Here is a 23,887-nt window from a genome sequence, read left to right as displayed (position 1 = left end):
CAATACTTTTTTCTTGTTCTTATTTCTTCATGTCCGCGCACAAGGACGGGTTGGTTACCTTACATGTTTTACATAATGATACTGGATCGGCATTTTAGTGTATAGCTTCAATTCATTCTCGACGATTTCATGCTTCAAACATTTGACCCTTCTGGAGTGACTGGTTAGATGAATATTGCATCGGCATGAGCGAAACCGTTTCATGCTGCTTGGATGACGATGATAGTGGAGGTCAAGGCATCATAGACGTGGCTCCAAAGGAAACTGACCATGTGTCAACTGATGATATGGCTCAGCCTGTGGAGAAAGAAGTTGATGTAGGCGAGGCTGATTCATCTATCTTGAGAGCATACCCTTTTCTAGCCATCCAATACATCGGTAACGCTTCACATAGGATGCTTGATGATCACCTTCTCCCTGCTCGTCTTCCCACTAAATACATCCTTCATAGCCTGGATACCCTCTTCTGCCGTCTCAACGACCCTCGTTCGAGGAGCTTGCCAATATTTTGCATGATTCTTGATCAACCAACGAATGGTATAATCATTGCGAGCTCCCCATCGTCTAATCTTTGCCTCCTCGGCCTGCCTCTCCTCAGAACTCATCTCTTCATCGCCAACGCCGTGGTCCATCGTGTCAACAGTTCGAAACATGAGTGCAAACTTCCAGGTTGGGTCTTTGGCAACGACGAGCGATGCACTCAGGCGCAGCTCATCTTCCGGGACATCGGGGTCACAGCATCGACGAGCAATGCCAGGGGAGCTCTGGTCGTACTTCGCTTGGATTGCTTGCTCCTGTTCCTTTGTGAGGCCTTCAAAGACGCCCAAGCCAGTCGCGACGCTATCAAAGACAGTTTTGAGCTTCTTGTTCAATCCCTTCATTGTGGCGCGAATGTCTTGCACTATCGTAGGACTGCGGTAGTCGAAGCAATGCGTCGCGCCCAGCTCCTTCAACGCGTTATGATTGTGTGGCGAAGCCGTGGTGAGAATGGGGTTGAAACCTGCGGCCTTGGCCAGCTTGATAGCACTCTGGCCTACAACACTAGAACCACCCCAGATCAGGATCGGCACATCAGTCGGGTCGTCGCCCTCGAGACCGGCAGCCGGGAGGCCATATTCAAGAGTGTTGAACAAGCCATCGATAGCGGTAAGAGCTCCGACGAGCATGGTGACAGCCGAGGTGGCATCCATGTCCTCAGGTCTCTCATACGTCAATAAATTCTCAGCCAAGAGAAAATCCTGATGAGCTCCCAGATGAAGAGGACGACGATCACCAGGGATGGAAAAGCCAAACACTTCCTGGCCAAGCTTGAAGGGCGAGTCTGGACCGATTTCTCGGACAGTGCCTGCAAACTCGTAACCTGAGACGACTTCCGAGATTCCCATGTAGTAGTGACGAGTATCAGCGGGGTTGATGGCCGAGTACTTCACTTCCACAAGGGACTGAGCTCCAATGGGCACATATTGTTCATCGATGATGCGGATAATATGTTTGCCCTGGGAGTCCAGGTAGATGGCTTTATTGGGTGGGTGAGGCATCATGAGATTTTTCAACTTGATTCCGTAGAACTCTGTGTATAGTAATTGAGTGTACAAATTCGGAGCTATTCCCTTTTGCCGACTTATATGAGACGGCATAACGTTATGTCGGGGTGGACTGAGGCCGAGATTATCAACAGCTTACAAATTGTCAACCGCAACTCACGTTCATTTGATCCTTCAACAAGGATTCTTTATCCATTGATTTATAATTTCCAGTCCGTTTATTCTTTGATATATACCAAAGGAACGTGGCGCAAGAACTCGATCACATAGTTGAGGTCAACGTCGAGAGCGTTAGACACACGCGTCGTCCAGTGTTTTGACGCATATCCGTAGAAGGGGTATTTCGCCGACCGCTCCTCGTAGGCCAGATCTGTCGAGCAAGGACCATCTCCAAAGGCATCTCGACAATACAAGTCTTAACGAGAATGTCCTCGATATCAGGGATCCACTGCTGTGTTTGCTTTTGAAGATGCAATTTCGCACAGGGATGAGGCAACCGAACTTCCCCGCCGATGCTTGACTCGTCGATAAGGATCCATCCGTCGCACGATCCAACTATTGACTTGATCGTTTCTTCATCAACCTGATTATCACTCCGTTTGATGTCTTTGGCCAGAATAATCCCAAGCTGGGTAGATGTCAAGGGCTCTGCTGAGTGAGCAAGCCATTCGATGAGTAGCTTGGCAATCCTGGTCATGGTTGGAGATTGCAACTCGGTCAGGAAGATATCCTTGAAATGATCCCTATCCGTTCCGTTCAAAACTCTGTCTAGCACTTCTGCTGGTTTGTCCTGCCCTTCCAGGTATTCCAAGACAGCAGTTGCATATCGGAAGCCCTGGGCGACGGCCATGCGACAAGCCGACTTCAAGCCAAGCTCTTCGTAGGCCTTTACACCCCTTTACTATGGTCCAGGCATCCTTCCATGCGCGTTCACCAAGGATCCCGAGGCTCGATAGTTTGTCGTCTTTGAGCTCCAGGGCGGGCTGAATGCCCTGTTTGCCTCGATGCAGGAAGTTGATAAAATGATAAATTACCAAGCTTTTCAGAAAGAAGCTTCACCTTCCTCAGGCTTCCGACCCCATACAACCCGTTGGTAGTAAAAAGCATGCGCCGTCTTAGACTCAAGCTCAACACGAAACCTCTTACAGTAGGCAGTAATATCCTCGCTCGTCCACCCACACAGATCGGCCATGATGCTGATCTGGCCCTCCACATCAACTAACATGCTAGCCTTCGCCACCAGGCCGATTTTCTTGAGCTTTTTATTCTTTGGCCAATCCCAAATGGGTACCTGAATTACGTGACAATGAATGTCAACGAAACCAGCCGCCCGAAGACCCTTTTCCTGCAGATCATAAGGAATCGGCGTAAAACGCCGGCCAAGTTTCTGGCTTCCGTTCTGGAATATCTTCCCCCACCCTGCTAGAGCGCCGTCCCCCTCCAACGGTCCTTCCTGGGTATAGAGCGCAGGGTCGTCCTCGTGTGTCTCAATCCAACCGCCAGGTTTAGTCGCCCTGAAGGCATTCTCATAGAGAGCGTGCCAGTCAGACACACTTCCACGCAAGAACCGCATATGGATATAATCAGCAGAGCCCTCGGGAAAGGTCCAGGGCAGTGTAAAATCATCAATCTCGAACCAAAGGTTTGGTGGAACCAAGCTTGGCTGTATCGGCGAGATATCAATACCGATTACTTCCGCCTCAGGGAATTCATCGGCGAAATCTATGGCCCATAAACCCGTTCCTGTTCCGATATCAATGACATTGCGGATCTTTTTCTTTTCCAAAGGTGCTAGGTGGAGTTTGCCATCAAGAATAACCAGACAGAGATGGTGCAGCAGATCGAGCGCTTCACAGGCTCTCTCATCATTTGGTGCCCAGTACTTGCCATATGCGTCCTGGTATGTACGGCCGTTGATGACTTGATAATCGAAGATGCTGGAGGAGATGGAGGTGGTGGGGCTCGCGGCATCCTCGGATATGGAGGACCCAGGGTCGGTCGAATAGATCTGTTCGTCGTCGTCGTCGTCACTCGTGACGGAATCCTATCGTTTGTGTCAGCTTCCAATTTGTACCTCTCCCAAACCGATGCCTACCTCCCAATGCGGCTGAGAGGCTTTTCCCCGCGGGCTGGTGGTATGGGTTTCTGGCGCTTCGCTAGCTGTTGTTGCTTGAACGCTCTGCTCCAACGGCGGGGCGACGACCGGGAGAGTCATCTGCTCGGCAGCCAAGCTTGTGTATTTGCTGATATCAGAGAAAAGAGTCTGGGCAGTGAGCATGAGAGCACATGGCTCCCCGTCAAATACCGCGATAATCGACCCGCATAACGCCCCAGAAATCTTGTCGACCACCCAAGCTCCGGATGTCCCTCGACCTACAGCGTGACCCAGAGTTGTTAGCTTGAAAAGAAATGTAAACCGCGATCACTCACCTAGTGGTGCTTTCAAGCCAAGCTTTCGTGTCCAAAACGTTGCAGCACCAACGGTCAGGGATATCCTGGTGGTCTGAAGTGAGGCAACTATATGTTGCGATTCCTGGCCAACCAGGATGAGGACATCTCCAGATTTCAGGGAGACGTCGTCGTTGTAGCCCGATATCCATTTCTTCTCCCCGAGTGATACACCATGTTGGACATCCTGTGTCGGGGGATTGAGATAATAGTTGTCGTGGTCCCAGTCAGTGATACCCGATATCAGAGCGAAATCCGCTGCGATTGCTGGTGATAAGCGAACTCTCCAAGTTGAACTTTGAGCCGAGTCTTTCTTGGCCTGAGCAACGAAGTTGATTGTATCAGATGGCGTGACAGAAACCCACTGTGTCAAGCCGGCAAGGTCAACCTGACCAAGTAATTGCCTTGTCTGCTGGCCAACATTGGAGCTTTGGTGGTTCTCGATTAGCTCAAGGTCTTCATCGCTTTCATCGGCAGATGAACCCGAGTAAAACCCACTCAGGTCATCGCTGCCAGGCGTCTCCCCTGGAGCTGCAAAAAGGCTGTCGTCAGAACCAGATCCAAGGAAGTGCTGCAGCATTACGTGGCCGGATGTTACGCCTTGCCTCGAAGACTTGAAGCTGATGAGGCCCCCGATTCGAGACAAGTTCTGTTCCAGGATTTTGCCGTCCCTGACGATTGTTGTCAGGCAGAGCAATCCACATGCAGACCCCCTCGGTGGCTGAGCGAGGATGTGAGTATACAAGGCCTCCCCTCCTGGAAAAGTGATGCCTTTGTCCAAAGGTAGGTGTTCCTTGGCGACTGCCACACCATCATTAGCCAGCCTCAAGCCCCCTTCGGCGTAGATGCTAGCGTACTGCGGCGAGTGTAGCCCGAGCCTCTTCACCAGACGCTTAAGCTCCTTCCAAGGAGCACTTGCCTCGATAGCCTCATCTGTGGTTCTGATCCAGACACTTGGTCGTACTGATATCCGGTCTTGGGTATTGCAGCGAGATCCAGCCATTCGTAGCTCGATTGCGTAAGGTGTTGAAGCCAGAGATTTCTTCCGGAAGGAGGTCCATATTGACACAGTGTTCCACACGTCTTCGAGCCCCGGTGCGAGCATTCTTTGGGTTTCGTGCGCTTTCGAGAAGAGCCGGGCGCACTGGTCATCCTCGGGCCAGTGGTTGTTGGAGTACCACACATCTTTGGCAGAGCAGCAGATACCTCTGACCTTGTGAGGCTGCGCAAAGTCAATTTCAGCGAAAGTGAGGTCTAGAGTTGGGAGAAGAAGGGCTGGAGGTGAAGGTTGGCATTGCTGGGGAGCTGGTGTCTTGCAGACCTCGGTCTCAGTCTCGATCTCGGTGGCGGTCGCTATGGCATTCATGCTCAATTGAACACATGCAAATATGCGTGTTGGCTCTTGGTGGGCTCTGGCTCAAACTGCATAGGCAACCCATAGATTGCTTGTGTTTGTTTGTAGTAAGTCAGGTGCTGGCGTTGTTGAGAAAAGGGGGAAATTGTTTGCGCTTCATCAATTGGTATTGGTTCAGGCTGAACCAAAGTGTCTTGGGTTGTTGGTTCGCCTTGAGGCGTCCAGTACGCCTTGCAGAAGATCCCAGGCAAGCCACTGGCCTACTCCCCTCCTTATTGGGCATTGCCGTTGTTCCAATTTGCGGATAAGGCCCTTGTCACACCGCTCTTTACTTTCCTCGTATAGTTAACCCTGGAGACTAAGTGCCATCTCCTGAAATTGTTGACTCTCGTGAGCCCACCGCCACCAGAGCCAACATCCTACCGCATCTCATGTTCCCGGCCTTAATACCCACGAGACACCACATGGACATTGCACAACTCGACAATGACCAAAAGTTTGAGCTTCTTGCTCACGTCTGGCCACAAATGCCCCGTGATGATTTCAACACCTACGGCGGGCTCTATGGCAAATACTTCCTGTATCTCGAGGAGCAGATGTCGCTCGTCAAGCGCAAGCCAACCCTATACTCCTTTGGCACTGTCGACAACCTCTTCAATCTGATTCAACATATTCGAAGAAAAGAAAATGATACAAAGACCGATATCTCCCCAGATGCCTCCCGTGCATCTTTCAACTCCATCGACATTGCTGTCCGTATGTGGTTGACAATCGACGTTCAGCACTCGACTGTCCAAGTTCCTGGCTCGCTCCATTGGCCTGAAAACACGAGTTTGTCCCGTGCGCTCGAGGATTGGTTCACGCCACCACGGGATCCTCGAAGCCACAATCTTGGCCAAGTTCCCGCCGACTTTTCGATTCCGAACTTGATTTGCTACTACCAGTTCAAGGTCACATGGACTAGTGATTTGCTACAGCATCTCAAGGTGGACTGGGAACACAAGAAAATCATGGTCTTTGAGCACGGCATCTGTCTACGGAACCATATCCAATACCCCGATTCATGCCCCTTGCCGAGAGCCGTGGTTCAAGAAGCGGTTGACACATTGACACTGTTATTCCCCAATGACAGGGAAACAAAAGAGTTTCTGTCGGAAGAGGGGCGGACAATCTTGGAGGTTCCGTACGGCCGCGGGCGATCTTTGTCTCTGGCGAGTTACTGCTACTGGCGGCGGAACCTCTCCGATCTCGTCGACTACTGGGAACAAGGTCCCAAAGGTTGGTCTCAAATTCGGCTCAAGCCTGACAGAGGAAATCTCTTGGAGTACTTCACCTTTTGGGCTGCCACACTTGTCCTGATTCTCACACTCTTGGGTATCGCCTTTGGCGTAGCTAGCTTGGTGCTTGCGAAACAAGCGCTGGATGTGAGCATCCGCTCGCTAGAAGTGAGTGTTCAGTCGTATAACCTGGCATTGGCCATGGCTTGTGCAGAAGCGAACGCCACAGAATCCCTGCCAGGCTTTTGTAAATAGTACAAAGTGAAAGTCGATTATCTCAGCCTCTGGGCTGGTGCCCCCGGAGTTGATGGGTATGCGCACTCGACTGGAGTTGGCGGGCGACGATTTCAGACATCCATGCTTGCCTGGTGAGCAGCAGGTTGGGCTACCCAACAAGTAGAAGTTGTCGCAGTTGAAGGCTCAGATTACAGCCGCTTCGCCGAACGCATAAATCGAAACCGTGACTGTGGCGGGGGATGAGGCCAAGGACGAAGCAGCGCTGAAGGCTTTTGGGACGGTTAATGCAATGCTGAACTTTGCACCTATTTCCCCCAACTCAATAGCCAAGCAATCAATGCATGACTGGATTGAACCCCAATACTACAAGACACCGTAACCAAATCAACCTGATTTCTCCATGGATCTTTGATCAAAGATGGTGTGATGTTGCGTGTTGTGTGCCTCCTTTGCAATGGTCAGCGATGGTCAGTGATGGGCTCATATCGGAGAACGCGCACCACCAATTCAGGCAGCTAGAAGTCTAATCACTCACACTCAACAATTAACTCAATGCGCATCCTTTGGAGCAACTCAATGCGCATCGCTTGGAGCAACGTTGCTTCTGCTGAACATCTTTGTTGCAGTCTCTTTGTTAACCCCGGATATGAACGCCGCTGACTTGCCACAAAAAGCCACAAATCACTTTGGAATTCGCCGTCTGACAACCTAGCCCAAGACGATTAAAATAGTCTCCCACATTCCACAGACCAATAGGCGCCATTAGCCACCCTCTATACGAAAAGCGCAAAACCCAACTCCTCACAACGAAAACCTTTAAGCTCTACTAGCGCAAGCCGTCAACCAAAATAACCAGCAATACGACTGGCTCGCTAAGCACATCCTAACCGTCTCAAGCAAGTGACGGCATTCCTGGATTCGGCGGTTTTCCCCTGATGAGTGAGCGCTAGGTCCAGACTCGGTCTATCCGAGCTGGTGAGCGGAAGTCGGCAGCTGTGAGCCAAGAGTTGACGAGAATTGAAGATCAACAGATCAGGTTGATCGTATAGCATCATACTGGAGATACATTCCATAGATCTCATGCCGGAAACAGCTATATAAGGGCAGTCGTCCATCGCTCAGATATTTCCTCATCAACAGGTTCAACCATCACTTCACAGCTCAAGCTTCAAACCAACACTTCCCATTCTCGCAACAAGTTAATTCTACACACTGCATTCTTTCGACCAATCTTGCATTCGCATCTCTTCAGCACTTCACAAAACACCTATTCAACCATCAAAATGCAGTTCTCTCTCGCCTTCGTCGCCGCCCTTCTCTCGGCCACCAATGTCGCCGCCGCTCCCTCCGCCGACCCCGGTGCCGTCTCCATGATGGCCGCTACTCCCCAGTGGACCATCCAAAACATGCAGCGCACCTGCGACAAGGGTGACACGACCTGCACCTGGAACTTCAAGATCAACACCGGCAAGGGAACCCCGACGACTTGCAAGTACGTTGTCAAGGGACATCCTGCTTCGCAGACCAACGGCGGCCCGGCCAAGTGCGGCACCTTCACTATCACTTCTGGCTGGAGCGGTCAGTTCGGTCCTGGCAATGGATTCACCGTCTTGTCGGTTATCAGCAGCAACAAGCAAATCATCTGGCCTGGCTACACCGATAAGCAGCTCGCCAGCGGCAAGGTCGTGAAGCCTGACCAGTCTTATGCTCCTGCCAACCTTCCCAACTAAATGTCGATGGAGTTGGAATTTTTCATAGAACATGGTACATATGAGACAGTGGTGGTTGTCTAAGACGTTCATTAAGGGCACATCGGTATATGGGGTTCTTGTAATAGAGGTAGACCAGACTAAATTAAACCTCGCAATCTTTTCAAACAGACATTATTTACCAAATGTTGCTACTAACTTTCATAAACATACTGCGGAACGACTCGGGATATTAAGGCTTGAAAGGCGTTTGGTTGAGCCAGAGTCGGGTCATCCTTGGTCCGATATCCAAGCTAAATACCTCCCCTCTCAACCTGAACGATGTCTGCTTTCCCTACCACAATTATATCCCCAGCCACCACTAGTTACGGATCACAAAATGGCCTCCCTCTCTCCGTCGACCTGGAACACCCTTGGACTTGGAGTCGCCGCAGGATGGGCCACGCTGGGCCTTGTCGGCTTCTTCCAACCAGCTCGATCGGCTGAGTTGTTTGGAGTCATACCTTCAGCAAAAGACAGCAGCAAGGAAACCAACCGGGCTATGGCACTCATCCTTGGTTCTCGAGACTTTTCTATCGCTACAGCATTGTTTGTGCTAGGCAGGGCGGGCAGGAATGAAGAGATGGGCACGTTGATTCTCAGCGCTCTGGCCATCTGCGGAGCTGATATCTACCTTGTTTGGAAGGCAAAGAGATATGCCGAGTAAGTGCACCAAGGAGACAATAGAGCTATATTAATCTGATTCGGCCAGGACCATCACTTTCACAGTTGGTGCTGCTATATGGGGAGCTATCGGGCTGGGTCTGTGGGCATCTCCGCTCAAGTAGACGCGCAGCAAGAGAATTCCTGTCTTTAGCTGCCATTGTTATCTCTATTATTATGTTATGTGTGATTGATATTGATTCGACTATCGTGTCGAAAGCCAGGCTCTGTTCTCTCATTGTGTAGCAAATCTCACTGGAGTCTTTTTTTTTTTTTGGTCTCTGACTCAAACTTAGGATATTTGTGATGGGTTATAATTATCCTACAAATGTGTGTGAAATTGATCCAAATGAGATAATTAATTCCTATTACCTATCATTCACATAAACTACGTTGCTTCCACTTTATTCAACCTACAAGAGCTTTCCGTCTCGTAAGTATAGGTTATGCCGTCATCTTGACTCTGAAGAATGATCCACAGATGAGCCGGAATGTTTTGCCCGCACCCCGTCCACTCAGCACGAACCAGAGAATGGAATCGTTACGTGATTGGCTTGCAAGTCGTATTCGACTCCGCTGTTAGTGCCTCGTCAAGCTTGGTTCAGGCACCAGATCCATCTCAAATCTGCAGGGGTGCATTTCGTCCTTTTATGTGACATGCTTGAACCACAGGCTTGACACTTTAATGACTGTATGAATATGCATTTAAATAGACATGCTCTTGAATATGGCATTGTATACATATGCTCCAATGTCACTTGTGAGGGAGAAAGCAAGAAACAATAACGAAAAGGCATCGTTGGTCCAAGCAGAGCTAAGGCAAAATACGAGGGTGGAGATTAACATGTTATCATCGTACATGTTCCCCGATGAATAATCCATAACAATTTCCATCCCTTCGTATTCCAGTTTCTTCCTTTTCTGCCCTTGTTTCTGGCGTTTTCAAGCCTCCCGGGTGTGTCTTCACCATCTGCCACTCGTTCAATTTTTTGGCCCATTTTGCGCCAGCCATTCTTTTGTTCATTCTCACCATGTTTTTCGCTCTTTTTGCTGGCTTGGTCGCTGCGGCGCAGGCCCAGCACGTCCCAGTGCAGGGAGACGGGCTCCTCCGATTTCCGCTCCGCGTGTCCAGCGGCGCTCCTGTCGTCAAGGGCGTCACGAAGCGACAGGAGGAGGTCGCGCTGGAAGCCCAGCTGAATGGCAACTTTTACAGCGTCGACTTGACGATTGGTACACCAGGCCAGACTGTTACGGTTAATTTTGATACTGGATCTCCGGAGCTTTGGGTGAATCCCGATTGTAGCCAGGCTGACAACCCCGAGTTTTGCGAGTCGTTTGGGCATTTTAATGAGAGCAGTACCTTTACGGATCTTGGGACGCAGGGAACTATCATTTACGGTACTGGAATGGTCAGGTTCAACCGTAGCACTGATTACATTGCGGTCGGCTGTAGGTGTTTTTCGCTTCTGATCTGATATGGCCATCGCTGATGTTCCTTCTCTTTAGCTGCGAGAATCTCGCAACAAATCTTTGGAGTCGCAGACAGCAGTTTTGTCACCAATGTTGGTGTCATGGGTGCCAGTCCATGGCTGAGTGGTTGGGAAGGCGACTATCCTTTGGTCCTTGACAACTTGGCCACTCAAGGCTTCATCAACAGCCGAGCTTTTAGTCTTGATATCCGAAGTATTGGTAGTGATAGAGGTATGTCTATATATGGTGGATAGACAACGAAATGCTAACCTTCCCTAGGCTCCGTCATCTTTGGAGGTATTGATACTCGCAAGTTCTCTGGTCAACTTGAGAAGCGTTCCATCATTCCTGGTGACGACTCCCCGGACGGATATACTCGGTTGGTGTCCCTCTTAACGTTTTGCTATCATGTCTAATGTCCAAAGATACTGGGTCTATCTCGACGGCCTCACCCTTGTCCAGAACGGCAAGAAGATCCCCATCCTCTCCAAGCCCACCCGACAAGCCGTCATGCTTGATAGCGGTTACACTTTGAGCACCCTCCCTGGCCCCATTGTCCAGGCCATTGTCGACTCTTTCCCCACAGCCAAGACCATCCCCGAGTCTCCTCTGTACTCGGTGGACTGCTCGGTGATGGACATGGCCGGCACCGTCGACTTTCTATTTGGAGAAACTGTCATCAAGGTTCCGTACGCAGACTTTATCTGGAAGCGACCGGATGGCGCTTGCAGACTGGGAGTCTTTCAAGATGATAGTAAGTCTTGTAAAAAATACCTCAAGCCCGGCATCATGGCTGACATATCACCAGACTTCCCCGTCCTAGGAGACACCTTCCTGCGTGCCGCTTACGTCGTTTACGACTGGGATAACCGCAACATCTGGCTTGCCAATAACGAAGACTGCGGATCTAAGCTCGTTGCTATTGGAAAAGGTCCCAATGCTGTCCCTGCTCTCACCGGCGAGTGCAGCCGCTCTGATAGCAACACTACAACTGTCCCAACGACTTCGGTTGCAGCCAACTCAACGGCGGTCCCCTCTACTCTTTCTTCGACGCAATACCACAACACGTCCATGGCTCTAACTACTTCCGGCTCATACCCGACGGGGACTTATCCCACGGGACATGCGGGCGTGACCTCGACAGTCACATACAGCGAGGTGCACACAATTACTTCGTGTCCCCCTACTGTGACCAACTGCCCAGTTGGCTCAGTTACGACGGAGCTGGTCACATCCTACCATGTCATCAACTGCCCCGGAAATGGTGCCTGCGGTGGCAAGGTAACGCGTCCTGATACTGCCAAGGTCCCTCAATCGACCGCAACCTACACGATTCACATGCCTACCATGTGCAGATGCCAAACTGGCTGCCCCAAGGATGCTTACAAGACTGAGAACCAAGTCATCACGGTTAAGCCTGTCAAGGAGAATCCTTATCCCACCCCCATCTATGGGCCTGTTAGCCATCCCTCCAACCACACCGTCACCGGTATTCATTTGGCCAGCACCACCGCCGGCAGCTTCAACCCTGATGGTTGCACAACTTGCCACGCTCAGAATGAGCCCACTGGTGTCCCTGCCACTGATGTCGCTCCCTCTGGTGCGGTTCCCACTGGTGTTGCTCCCACGCCAGTGACTGCCGGAGCTGATTCCAAGGCTCCTGGTATCTTGGTCGCTGCCGTCGGGCTTGTGGCTGCTGTAATGCTGTAGTTGCGACATACAAGATAACAAGAGTTAGAAATAGCATTCCCTTCTCTAAGAAAACCAAATGCCGTTCTTATGACAAGGCGTGAAGATTGAGAAGTCACTGTAGATCCCTCTGTTGCGGGGTTGCGGCAAGAGGTCTGGATCAAGCGTTCAGCTGCAGGCAGAAAACAACCCAAGTGGGCAAATGAACGGCCAAAAGTGCCGCGGAGCGAGAGTGCTGCCTGTGATATGATATAAAACATAGACTTAGTCACGTCCTCAATGCTGACAAGAGCGGTGGTTGCCTGGATGTGCACGCTTAGATCCAGCCTAGCGCATCATGCAGTTGATGGCCGACAGCGACTATAAGACGACACTTTTAGCACTCTTTTGTAATTTGACACATCAATTACAACTCATCACTGTTGATCTTCAAAAATGACAGACTCGAATCATATCGACTCTTCCTTCACCGTCACTTCTGGTGCTCTTTGTTTCGGCACCTTGACCAACATGCTCCAAGGTGCTCAAGCTCCCATCCAATCACCACCAACGCCTAGTCCTCGTCCAACAGGCACGGTCGTAGCTCATCAATTTGAGCACAACGTCCCAGCTAAGACTGGAACCTGGAACGTCTACAAACTTCGCGACATAGACAGCCCGCGCGTGGACGGATGGTTTGCGGCCCATCAAGACGTCGATCCTCTGCCAGAACTCACCAAGATCCTGCGGGTGGCTGGTTCTCCATACGAAGAGACCGAAAACACATTCAACAGTGATGCGACAAGAGCTGAAAAGGTTTTTCTCGTCAATCGATATGATTGGGGTTACTACGTCGGGGGGAACGGGGTAGAAGAGGTGGAAGACGAGGAGGACGAGCTTGCCGCTAGCAACACCGTTGGCCTTGTCGACTATGCACACGGAAATGCCCTCGTTCAGAAGTGGGCGCGACAAAAGTCCAGAAAGAGGAAGCCCTCTGAGAATGGCGTCTGGATGTATATCCCCGATGCCGAGTACATGTGGGGACGTTTCGGCTTCGACGACGATTACACGGAGGCACGTTCGTTTTTGTACTTTACCCAACGAACCGACTTTAGCAAGACGGTATTTCCGGGTCAGACAGAGCCGTTAAAGGAGAATTAAGCTCGTGTTGCGGGCTTCGGCGTGGCTGAAGGAGAAACGCGACTATCATGGACAGAAGCGCCAGAAGGCACCTTAGGCAGACCCTGAATATCGTTTAAATCTTCCGAGACGGAGTAGTCCGCTCAAGCCCCCTCAGCTGAGCGGGTCGTCGCCTACCAGATTGCGCTGGTCTATTGATTCTTGGCGCGATAGCGCAACAGACTATCGAGGGCCACAACGTTCCCGAACGCCTCCAGGGTCCACAGCCGGCGGGAATAGAAAATTTCCACAGGGGTTCAGACAGCCTTTCAGAGGGAGCTCATGCTAAATCTAGGCGAGTCTGGACATTTGATGTGCGCCTGCATCGGACGAGGCCTGCATTTGGACTTAGGTCCCCTGTCTGAGAGGGAATTTGGGGTTCACATGGGGCCTTTCCCATGGGTGTTCAAGTCTAGATTGATGAGGACCCGTAATTAAGGCGTCGCTGACTGGGGTACGGCCAGCTGAATCTCCCTTCCGAGGCGCCTCGTGAAGCTATCGATATTCTTGCCGGGGCCACAACGTTCTGGCTAGAGACCATCGTGAGTCTATCTCCATCAGACTCGGCCGGAGATCCGCTCTCTCGCTTGGCATGTCCCTTAAAATGAGGGCATGCCCCATCTCTGAGGACCCCCATCGTTGGACGTTTCTCTCAGGAAATTCGCTTCTGACCTTCATCCACGATGCGTTCTCTCGTGGCATTGGCGGCTCTCGCCCTCTCGGGCACCGTCAATCTCGCCGCGGCAAGTGTCTGCAGACCTAAAAACTCTGCTTCTACGCTGGCGTCTACTCTGGCTTCCACCAGCACGGCCACCGGTTCTGAGCCTACTCAGACCGGCGCCCTTCCCAAGGTTCGCAACCTCGCCAACAACGGCAACATGGGTGAGATCAACCCCGACGACCCCGAGGCCTTTCCCGACTGGGATGTCGAGGGAGATGGAAAGATCGTCGGAGGCCAGGGCCGTCCAGAACCCGGCAGCAACGAACGAGGCGCCGCCGCCATGAGCGCCTCCAACACTGGCTCCGGAAAGCGAGACATGGGCATCTCTGTCAGTATCTCGCAGACGATCGCCAACCTCGACCTTACGACACCTTATACCATTCGCTTCTACTACCTCGTCGTCACATCGCCTCAGGCCATCAACCTCTGCGAGCTGACAGCCTACCTCGGCGGCGCCGTCTTCCACCAGAGCTGGGTCTTCAGCCAAGGCACTGCTATCTCATGGAACGAAGTCCTCAAGTCTGTTCAGCCCGCCCAAGTCAACGCGCCTCTGCGTATCGGAATGAACTGTCTCTTGGGCGGAGGCGCCACCATCCTCGTCGACTCGGTCTTTATTTCGAACCTCGTTACACCCGAGACCATCAACGACTTTGTCATTGACTTTGGCAACTCCGGCACTGGAGAGAACCCTCCTCTCACGCCCCCTGCAGTGGGGCCCACCAGTGCTGTTCCTGGCGAGAGCACCAGCTTTCCTGCCAGTGAAGAGCAGGGGACTTCGACGTGGTTCACGAGTGGTGAGGAGGAGACTGCGACCCCTACATGGTTCACTACTGGCCCTGGAGAGCAAGAAACTTCGTGGTTCACCAGTGGCTTCGAAGAGGCTTCGACTTGGGCCACGAGTGCCCCTGAAGAGACCTCTACGTGGTATACCAGTGGAGCTGAAGAACACTCAACATGGTACACAAGTGGTTCCGGAGAGCAAGAGCATTCTACATGGTATACCAGCGGTGTCGAGGAACACTCAACATGGTACACCAGCAGCCCTGAGCAAGAAGTTTCAACCTGGTACACGAGCGGTGTCGAGGAAGCTTCGACATGGTACACTACTACCCCCGAGCAACAACAAACCTCCGAGCCAGAGTCTCAATTCACTACTGCCTGGACCGAGCCCGGCACCCAGTCATCCTCAGTTCTGCCAGACACTACATCCTCCGCCCCTCCCACCTTCTGCTCCAAGGCCCTCAACGGCGGCTGCTGGTGGAAGCGTCCTTGGAGTGGCGAAGACATGGTCAACTGCGCCAGCCGAGGTTCCTGGCCCGGTCCTGACGGTCAGGGCTGGGAGGTCACCGAACGTCCTGACAACTGGCCCCAACCGTGGAGCCAGCTGTGGTGCCTGGGCTGGTGCTCCCTCACTCCCGGCTGCAAGTCTGTCGCTTACATGCCCGACACTCGAACGTGTCGGTTCTCGAAGTTTGAGGTGCAGGACTCAAGCTTCGTTCACGGCCCTAACCCTAATGTTGATACCCCAGGTGTCTTCTACTGGCATGATCTTTCATGCTTCAACTGCCCCTGCAACGAGGAGGATGAGGTAACATCTGTGCCGGAGGTTGCTAGCACGGCTGTCACCCTCGAGCCCGAAACCACCCAGATCGAACCTGAGACCACTACGCAAGCCGAGCTCGAGACTACCACCCAGGCTCAGCCTACTTCGGAGCCTACAGACACTTTCAAGCTTCCCCCTGTTTCCACCTGCCCCAAGGCTCTCAAGGATGGTTGCAAGTGGACCAACCAGGAGATCGGCCATGCCTTCTGCGCCTACCGAGGCACTTGGCCAGCCGATGACGCGGCCGGCTGGGCTGTTTCGCCTCCGGAGGACTATCCTATTGCTTGGACTCAGATGTGGTGTGTCGCTTGGTGTTCTCTTGACCCCCGCTGCAAGTCTGCCGCCTGGATGGACGATCGCTCGTGCCGCTTCTCGACCCACGAGGTCCAGGACGCCGACTTCATCATGGCTGCCGATCCTAACGTAGACAACCCCGAGGAGGGCATCTACTACTGGCACGATCTGTCTTGCATGACCTGTGCTTGCCACGATGATCCCACAACTACTACATTTATCACAACTACAACCCAAGCTTCCCTCCCTGGCGGCCAAGAGTCGACCTGGATCTGGCTCACCCCCACCCCAGAGCCTCCCGTTGAGGAGCAAGCCTGTGAGTGGGACTGGGGCCAGGGTATCTGCTACAGACCCTTTGAGAAGGAACAAGGTCCCTGCGGTGGCTCTCTCAAAATTGTCAACCCTGCGCAGTACACCAAGCTGCCCTATGATTGGGTACCTCAGGTCTCAGAGCCAGTTCACTGCGCTATCCTTTGCCACACAAACCCCGACTGTGGCGCCTGGGGTTTCGAGTGGAGCATGAACATGAACTGTGTTCTGTCTCTTAACAAGAGAAGTGTGGATGAGCTCGAAGTTGTCCCTTCGGGAGCTGAGTGGCGCTGGTATGACCGAGACTGCTGGGTGTGCAAGGACTGTGTTACCTCTTGGGATTGGACTTGGGGATCTCAGCCCTCAACAGCTCTACCTTCTGAAGCATACACAACTGCGTACCCAACAACTACAGAAGAACCAGCGTACACCACCACCACAGCAGAGCCCGCAGAGACAACCTGCCCTACGCTTGACGAGCCCATCAAGCTCTGCCAGCGCACCGGCCACACAGGCAACTGCGAGGGCAAGGTCGACTGGGTCAACCCAACCAACTACTACAAGGCGTCCATGGACCGCTTCCCCGAGCAAAAGGACGCCGTTGACGCTCTCACGTGCGCCGCCATCTGCAAAGCCAACCCTGACTGCCGGGCCTTTGGCTGGTATCCGGCCATTGAGTGTGTCATTGCCGTTGACCAGAAGACCATGGACGACCTTGAATGGGGCGTCAGGTCGCCGCAGTGGTACCTGTGGTTCAACCTTGATTGCTTTGAGTGCGATGAGACTTGTGTCACGGGACAGTACGCGTGGAGTCTCGAGGCACCTGAGGAGACACACCCGGCTGTGAACCCGACAGTATTCCGGGTGTAATAGGGAGACTTCATAGACATATCTTATTTAATAGACGTACATAAATTCTGCGCTCATTCATTTTCTCAATGTTATTCCTATAGTATTGTGTTTATTATAGTTGAATCCCGACCCTTGAGGGACAACTGAGCCAGAACACCCCAGCAGTCAGAGAAACAACACGGAAACGCCCCCTGTCTCTCGTGCCCTTTTACACCCACAGTCGTAACTGGTAGAATCCATTGCATACGTGCACATTTTTCAGCTTCGTCCATGATGGAAGCTCATGTCCAAGAATGGCCGGCTCACCGCCTTGCCAAACTTCGCGTGTGAGTTTTCCCCGAGTCAATCAAGCCCAGTAGCCTAACAAGGCCATGACTCCCGCTCCAACACACATGCATCCGAAAGCCATGAATCTCATCATGCTCTGGCCCTTGCTCGCACTGCCAGTGAAAAATTCGTGGGCGATCAGGCCGATGAGTCCTGTATAGAGCAGAATCCCAGCTGAGAGGGCATCGAAAACACCCATTACCACCAGAGACGAATTTGTACCAGGCGTGATCGAGTTGCGTACACCAAGCCCAGCAGCGATAGCAATAGGTGTAGAGAGTGCGTATATCGCACTGAGAAAGTAGGGCAGCCACTCCTTGCCTGATGGCCAAGCCGCGATGGCAAGGCGGGAGCCTAAGCCGAGACCCTCAAAGGTCTGATGGAAGACCAGTACGACATAGAGGACGGTAAACTCATCTCCAGAGACGGCAAGGGTTATGCCAATGAGGATAGAGTGGAAGATGATGCCAAATTCGAGTATAAATAGAGCACTCAGGTGAGCAGCGAGTTCGTCTGGCTTGTCTGCACCGAGATTCCGACTCTCTACAAAGTATTTCATTTCGAGTTAGCATGGCTGTTATGGATTATTACCGGAGAGCGGTTTTGTCTCAAAAGCTTAGCGCTTACCTATTGTGCCGAGCTCAGCTTCATTTTCTTGATCCCTCCTCTTCATCAGATCCATGGCTAGGTCTCTGCCGCCGGCGCTGTGAAAATTACGATCTTGGCCAATGTCTGAAGACCTGTGATGGGAGACGCATAGCTCCACAAAGAACATTGCGAAGACGGTCATAAGGCAGATTCCTTCCGGCCAGGGATATTGTGTGATGACGCTGTCGGGGTTGAGACATGGCGAATATAGTGCACCGATGGACGGGGCCAGGAGATGGATGAAAGCGGTAGCGATGATGACGCCTGAGCCAAAGTACTTGATGACGAAGAAGACGAGCTTGGGAACTTGGAAACGAGTTTGCTTGTTCAGGAAGAGGGGAACAAGGCAGCCCATGAAGGATCCGAAGAAGATGACAAAGATTGCCGATATGCGCAAGCCCATGCGCCCGTCATATTCATTGCCGGCATCACAGTCGATTGTTACGGTAAAGGCATCAGGCTCTCGCCTCGAAAGGGTAGTCGTGGTCATCTTTAGAGGTTGGGAATGGTTCGAGCTGGCCCAGCTTGGATTATACGGGTCTGAGAACTGCCCCGAATAAGGGGCGAGACGGCGACATTTTTAAGCTTAATTTTTCTTCTGTTTTTCCATGAGAACCCTGATGGTTTCGGACCTGTGTGGCGGGAGACTTGCCCCCTTTTCTTGATAGGACCGGTACCAATAATTCCACCTATGCTCGCAAACCCCCACGCTTGGTTTGGCTGTGAGTTGCATCTTGACCACGCCATTGAGCAGCCAGTTTGCTTTCCACTGCAAGGTTTAACCACAATGTCCTGTGTAACCGTTCACGATCCTCTTTTGAACCTCAGGTCAACCGTGTCATTGGGGGTTCTGTTCCGCCTCCATGTTCACGGATGGTAAGCTGCACTATTACCAGGACGCCGACCGACATCAACTTCACAGCGAAAAATAGCGATGGAAGACACCACCGCGCCCTCGAGCAGCTTAGTAGTCCTATGACAGGCATGGTTCTAATGAGACTCGCGGCGCATTGGGCAAGTCATTTATAAAGGGGACGAATCGTATGCGCTGCTTCTACGGAAGACAACATGATGGCAATGATGTTGGTGCTTGAAAGCTATCGGGACCTGAAGGCTCTCACAAACGCCCGAAGCTCGAGGACCTCGAGCAATGATTGACAAGATTAAATTTCCCTCTAATACCCATGCCAGCTGGCCTCATGGGTATTAATACGCCATGTCTATGAAATATTCCCCTTCGAAGCATAGCGAGGGGTCTAGACATCGGAAGTAGAGGTAATCCGACTAATCCCCCTATCATGTTCCGCCTGCTTTGCCTTCTTGGTCTTCAATAAACCTGTCAATAACTCAAGATGCAAGAGATGACCCCTACGGAGATAGACATATATCGTGTATGCTACACTCGCTGAAATGACGGCTGCAACAGAAAGAAGCGAGGGCCACTTGAACTCATTCGGATGGTAAAAAAGTATAGTTGAAGCGTATGAGAGGAGCTCAAAGGCATTTTGCCAAGCGGCCTCAACAGAGGAAAACGCACCGCGACTTTCAGCCTCGACGTCCTGAGTAGGCGATGAGCATCACTAAACACTGGGTGGGGTGGTTGAAGCCTTACCTCTTGGACGATGAGTTGAATGCAGAGATCAAATCCACGGAGGCCCAGACGACTCAATATTGTTCCCACAACAAGGCCACTAGCCGAGAGAAGGGAATTTTTCTCACAAATCCAAAACACAGCAAATCCAGCAGCCAGCGTGATAACCTGACTGGCACTGAGCCAGAGGCCGGCTCTCACAACCCCAATCCGGCCCATGAGCCAAGGCGCAAACCACGTTGCTAGGACTTCGAAGACAACACTCAAGGTTCGAGCAAAACCTATCTGCATCGAGCTATAGCCAGCGGAAAGAAGGTATGTAACCATTTGGCCAGCAAAGCTAAGCACCGTGAAGTAGAGCATGGCGCCAGCAAAAGACGGAAGAAAGGCGCGGTGGTTAAAGTAAAAATAAAAGTCGGTGGCAGACCTGGTGACAACAATTTTGAGCCGTTGCCAGCTTCTCTTACCCAAGCCACCAGAATCCTGCGACGAGCCGGATTGAACTGATGGCTGATGCTCCTGCTTGGACCTCTGTAGTTCCGGGACCTCCCAGTAAACTCTCGCGATTGCGAAGTACTCGACAACGACTGATGCCGCATTCATGGCGAAATTGACGACGATGGCTACCTCTGAGGAATATCCATCTATCAAGGCGATGAAGAGAGGACCGAGTAGTTTGCAGAGCAAGTCGATACGTCGCATCTGTGCATTGATGATTCGAAGGGCCTCAGGATCTTTCTCTGCAACAACTACCACCTACCGTAGAGTCAGCCCCAAAGCCGATCCATAGAGTGGTGCGAATGGAAAACATACCCAGTCCTTCTCGACCGACACGAGGTTCATTATAGAGCAAAGCTTCTCGATGCAGGCGAACAAGGTGGCGACTAGGAGCAGGCCGAGTCCCGCGGGAGAGCCAGCGGGAAGCCCTTTGAGGAGGATATAGAAGATGGCACAGGAGGCAGCGACGACGACTCTCTGAAAGACTAGGTAGGCAAAAGTCAGCAAGAGTATTTGCATAGGGAGCAAGCCGGATAGAACAGACCAATAGACACTCGAGCGACCTGCAGACGATTGCCAGTATCAATATACATGCCAACCGCCGGCGCGAAAGCGATAGCAGATAGTCCACGTACGAATGCGTACACAGACATGGGCATAAGCGTTCCGGGGAATATGGTGGCCATGTACAAAACGGCGCCGAACTCGAAAACGCGTGAGTTCCATGTTGACAGGAAATGTGATAGGTAGAGCCGCCGTGCTATCGAAGCTGGGACACGATGGTCTGGAAGGTGCTGAACGCCCGCAAGGAGCGGCGAGCGTTCGTCATGGATGCGCTCTTGGTTAATCGACGAGTTTGGCTGCATGATTTGGCTGTGATGAAAAGAAGCCAATGGTGAGGATGGCGGATTTTAATCATGGATGTACGTCGCCCGATGACTTAAAAGATGAGACACCATGCGTGGACGATTTCCAATGCCCGTTGCCACACCGCAACCCCCACTTGCAGGTAGTCCAAGTCTATTAACCCATGCAGGCTCCCCACAAGGTTTTCGGAGGTGCGGACTCCGTGTTTTCTTGTCTTCATGGCAACGAAGCCAGTGGGAGGAGTCTTTCATCCACATCAGTACCGAGTACGAATTTTGCTACAACCATCTCATCCCATAAAAACACAAGGGGGTGTGAATAAGGGCGCCCCCCATGGTTCCCTCACCATGTCCACCCCAACGGTGAATCCCTTACCCCTCCCTTGCCGGACTTGGCCTACAGGGGAAATGTGATGGACTGAATGGTGCGATGAGGTCCGACAACCGATAAACGACTTGACCGCGGCCGACACAAGCTGCAAATATTAATCCTTTATCAACTTCATCATAGCCTACCAACGCTTGAGTCATCATCATCCAGTTTCTCTCTATCGATCCCAGTCACATAGACAGAATGATAGCCCATCATCTCTTCTTTTCATTGTCGCTAATTGCACGCGGTGTCAGTCGGACTACAGCCATTACATATCACCAACATCATGGCCCGAGACCGCTTGGCTCTCTTATAATAACTCTTCAAACTTCCAAAGGCCTTGACATACCACCTTTGCACTACACGCTGGCGCCATTGCCTCAAACTGGCAACACAAGTCAAGAAGATGCGGTACAGAACAACTCGGTCTGGTCTCGCTTCCAGGTTCTAACTGTCCTTCCGTTGTAGGAACTCGACATTGAGGGCGTCATGGTATCTGTCCAGGCGTCAAACATCAATTCATCTACTGGTCCAGGCTCAGTGGCATACTTATCCTGTGACATTGAACCGACCAGCTCAAGCCCCAACACATTACTCAACAAGGTGCTTGATTCCGAGCCGAACGCCATCGTCTTATATACCACATCCGGCGACTGGTGTTGGCTAGAGGGATCGTCCGTCGTTGGCAAAATATTCACTACAGTGAACGCAAGCGACGCTCGGCGCAGTATCTCTTACCTTGAAGAAGCTATCAAGCTCTCAACCAGTGTCCAGGTATCTATTGCCGGAAACCTACGCTCTCTTGACCAATCTGGTGAAGGAGAAAAGGGAGAGACTGGTGGAGGTGATAAGGTTCTGGTCGTCGTATCTAGCATTGGTGGATCAGTATTCGCCTTGTTTGTCCTGACTACTCTTGCGGGTGCTATTCGCGCGTACCGACACCCAGAACGATATGGACCACGAGACGGACAAGATGGGCACTCTTCACAGACTCGGATTCAAGGGCTCGCTCGAGCCGTCTTGGATACATTCCCTGTGGTAAAGTTCGCCCACACAGGGGCCTCTTTGACTGCGAGCACCGATCTTGAGGTACAGCCAAGGGAAGCGCGCAAGGACTCTACACACAGCTTTGTTGCTCGTCAAGCCGAGTCTGAACCTCCTGCTTGCTCTATCTGCACCGAATACTTTGCCGCACAAGAAGACGTGCGTATCTTGCCTTGCAAGCACGAGTTTCACCGGAGCTGCATTGATCCTTGGCTGGTCAAACAATCAACAAAGTGTCCGTTATGGTACGTTATCAGCCCCTTGTTCAATTTACCCAAGTGTTATATTACTAACAGCACCACTCCTTCAATCCATAGCCGTTGCGACTTTGGTCCCAAGGATCCATCCAGTAGAGGCCAAGAGAATCAAGGCCAAGGGTCCAACGGAGAGGACCAATTGTCAGAGCGACGGCAGACCTTAATGTTTCGGTTGCTCACTATCCCAGGGTAAATTTGGGCCGAAATTGGGGCTTCGCGGTCTAAACTTGGCGGATCTGCATTGTTGTGTCTCACCTTGGCGAGGGTGTGGAAGGAATTGACAAACATACCCCCCGATGTTACCGAGTCTCATGCCAGATTGCGGATAGTGTCTCTGTGAGTTGCATGAGGATCTGGACTCTTCTATAGTTACTCAATCAAGCTTTTGCAGTCGCAAGTGGAAAAGGTGGGCCAGTGAGTCAAGAGGTGGTGATTGATGCATAGCTCCGTGTGAGAATGACTTGGTCTTGTCATCCACGGAGGCCGCGTCTCCGATTACTCAGCAAATGTGGAAGGACTACGTACTTTTCGTCTCGGAGCCAGCTGTCCGCTTAGTTATCTTATGAACAGTACGAGACATTGGCATCCTGGAGCAAATGCCCCTTTGAGCCATCAACAGGAGAGAGATGAATGATCTGATAGTGGCTCATATCCAAGACACTTTTGGAAAGATTAGCAGTTCAAAAATCACACTTGAACCTTGGCACAGCAATTGCTAATGTCTCGCGGCCCTTCAAGCTGGTAACAAAGTTCCATCACACTTTAGATCACTTGCTATTCAGACAAGAGTCGCTGACGATGCGGCCTTGAGGACATTGGTAGGAGTAATCCCTGTCGCTTCAGTTAACGACAGCGACATGACTCCCAAGTTGGGACTTCGGGGGTCTTTGGATGGTCCGGAATTTCTCGACGTGTT

General features: G+C 51.8%; 9 protein-coding genes across 9 annotated transcripts; 5 read left to right on the top strand and 4 right to left on the bottom strand.

Annotated features, from left to right (window-relative positions):
* Positions 1-386: 386 nt before the first annotated feature.
* Positions 387-1,538, bottom strand: NCS57_01341600 (PKS-ER domain-containing protein; the record flags this gene model as incomplete). The annotated part of the gene is made up of 1 exon (XM_053063054.1): positions 387-1,538. One exon carries the CDS (start codon positions 1,536-1,538, stop codon positions 387-389), a length of 1,152 nt encoding a protein of 383 aa, XP_052907949.1.
* A 1,048-nt stretch (positions 1,539-2,586) lies between these two features.
* On the bottom strand, positions 2,587-3,912 carry NCS57_01341500 (uncharacterized protein; the record flags this gene model as incomplete). Its single annotated transcript, XM_053063053.1, has 2 exons — positions 3,640-3,912; positions 2,587-3,588 (listed from the first exon to the last, which is right to left on the bottom strand). The coding sequence occupies exons 1-2, from the start codon at positions 3,820-3,822 to the stop codon at positions 2,587-2,589; spliced, it is 1,185 nt and encodes a 394-aa protein (XP_052907948.1). The 5' UTR covers positions 3,823-3,912.
* Positions 3,913-8,143: 4,231 nt separating this feature from the next.
* NCS57_01341400 (uncharacterized protein) lies at positions 8,144-8,590 on the top strand (the record flags this gene model as incomplete). Its single annotated transcript, XM_053063052.1, has 1 exon — positions 8,144-8,590. The coding sequence occupies one exon, from the start codon at positions 8,144-8,146 to the stop codon at positions 8,588-8,590; it is 447 nt and encodes a 148-aa protein (XP_052907947.1).
* A 328-nt stretch (positions 8,591-8,918) lies between these two features.
* Positions 8,919-9,396, top strand: NCS57_01341300 (uncharacterized protein; the record flags this gene model as incomplete). Its single annotated transcript, XM_053063051.1, has 2 exons — positions 8,919-9,271; positions 9,321-9,396. Exons 1-2 carry the CDS (start codon positions 8,949-8,951, stop codon positions 9,394-9,396), a joined length of 399 nt encoding a protein of 132 aa, XP_052907946.1. The 5' UTR covers positions 8,919-8,948.
* A 906-nt stretch (positions 9,397-10,302) lies between these two features.
* On the top strand, positions 10,303-12,451 carry NCS57_01341200 (Peptidase A1 domain-containing protein; the record flags this gene model as incomplete). The annotated part of the gene is made up of 5 exons (XM_053063050.1): positions 10,303-10,720; positions 10,778-10,972; positions 11,021-11,120; positions 11,167-11,495; positions 11,550-12,451. 5 exons carry the CDS (start codon positions 10,303-10,305, stop codon positions 12,449-12,451), a joined length of 1,944 nt encoding a protein of 647 aa, XP_052907945.1.
* A 414-nt stretch (positions 12,452-12,865) lies between these two features.
* Positions 12,866-13,570, top strand: NCS57_01341100 (uncharacterized protein; the record flags this gene model as incomplete). Its single annotated transcript, XM_053063049.1, has 1 exon — positions 12,866-13,570. One exon carries the CDS (start codon positions 12,866-12,868, stop codon positions 13,568-13,570), a length of 705 nt encoding a protein of 234 aa, XP_052907944.1.
* Positions 13,571-14,271: 701 nt separating this feature from the next.
* NCS57_01341000 (uncharacterized protein) lies at positions 14,272-17,385 on the top strand (the record flags this gene model as incomplete). The annotated part of the gene is made up of 1 exon (XM_053063048.1): positions 14,272-17,385. The coding sequence occupies one exon, from the start codon at positions 14,272-14,274 to the stop codon at positions 17,383-17,385; it is 3,114 nt and encodes a 1,037-aa protein (XP_052907943.1).
* A 328-nt stretch (positions 17,386-17,713) lies between these two features.
* Positions 17,714-18,832, bottom strand: NCS57_01340900 (uncharacterized protein; the record flags this gene model as incomplete). Its single annotated transcript, XM_053063047.1, has 2 exons — positions 17,714-18,237; positions 18,322-18,832. 2 exons carry the CDS (start codon positions 18,830-18,832, stop codon positions 17,714-17,716), a joined length of 1,035 nt encoding a protein of 344 aa, XP_052907942.1.
* A 766-nt stretch (positions 18,833-19,598) lies between these two features.
* On the bottom strand, positions 19,599-21,297 carry NCS57_01340800 (Solute carrier family 40 protein; the record flags this gene model as incomplete). The annotated part of the gene is made up of 4 exons (XM_053063046.1): positions 19,599-19,901; positions 19,955-20,689; positions 20,747-20,916; positions 20,976-21,297. The coding sequence occupies 4 exons, from the start codon at positions 21,295-21,297 to the stop codon at positions 19,599-19,601; spliced, it is 1,530 nt and encodes a 509-aa protein (XP_052907941.1).
* Between the last annotated feature and the right edge of the window lie 2,590 nt (positions 21,298-23,887).

The sequence above is a fragment of the Fusarium keratoplasticum genome, chromosome 11, assembly GCF_025433545.1.
Source record: "Fusarium keratoplasticum isolate Fu6.1 chromosome 11, whole genome shotgun sequence".
Taxonomy (NCBI): Eukaryota; Fungi; Ascomycota; class Sordariomycetes; order Hypocreales; family Nectriaceae; genus Fusarium; species Fusarium keratoplasticum.
The sequence above is the reverse complement of the archived record's forward strand: the minus strand, read 5'-3'. Positions and strand labels throughout refer to the sequence as shown.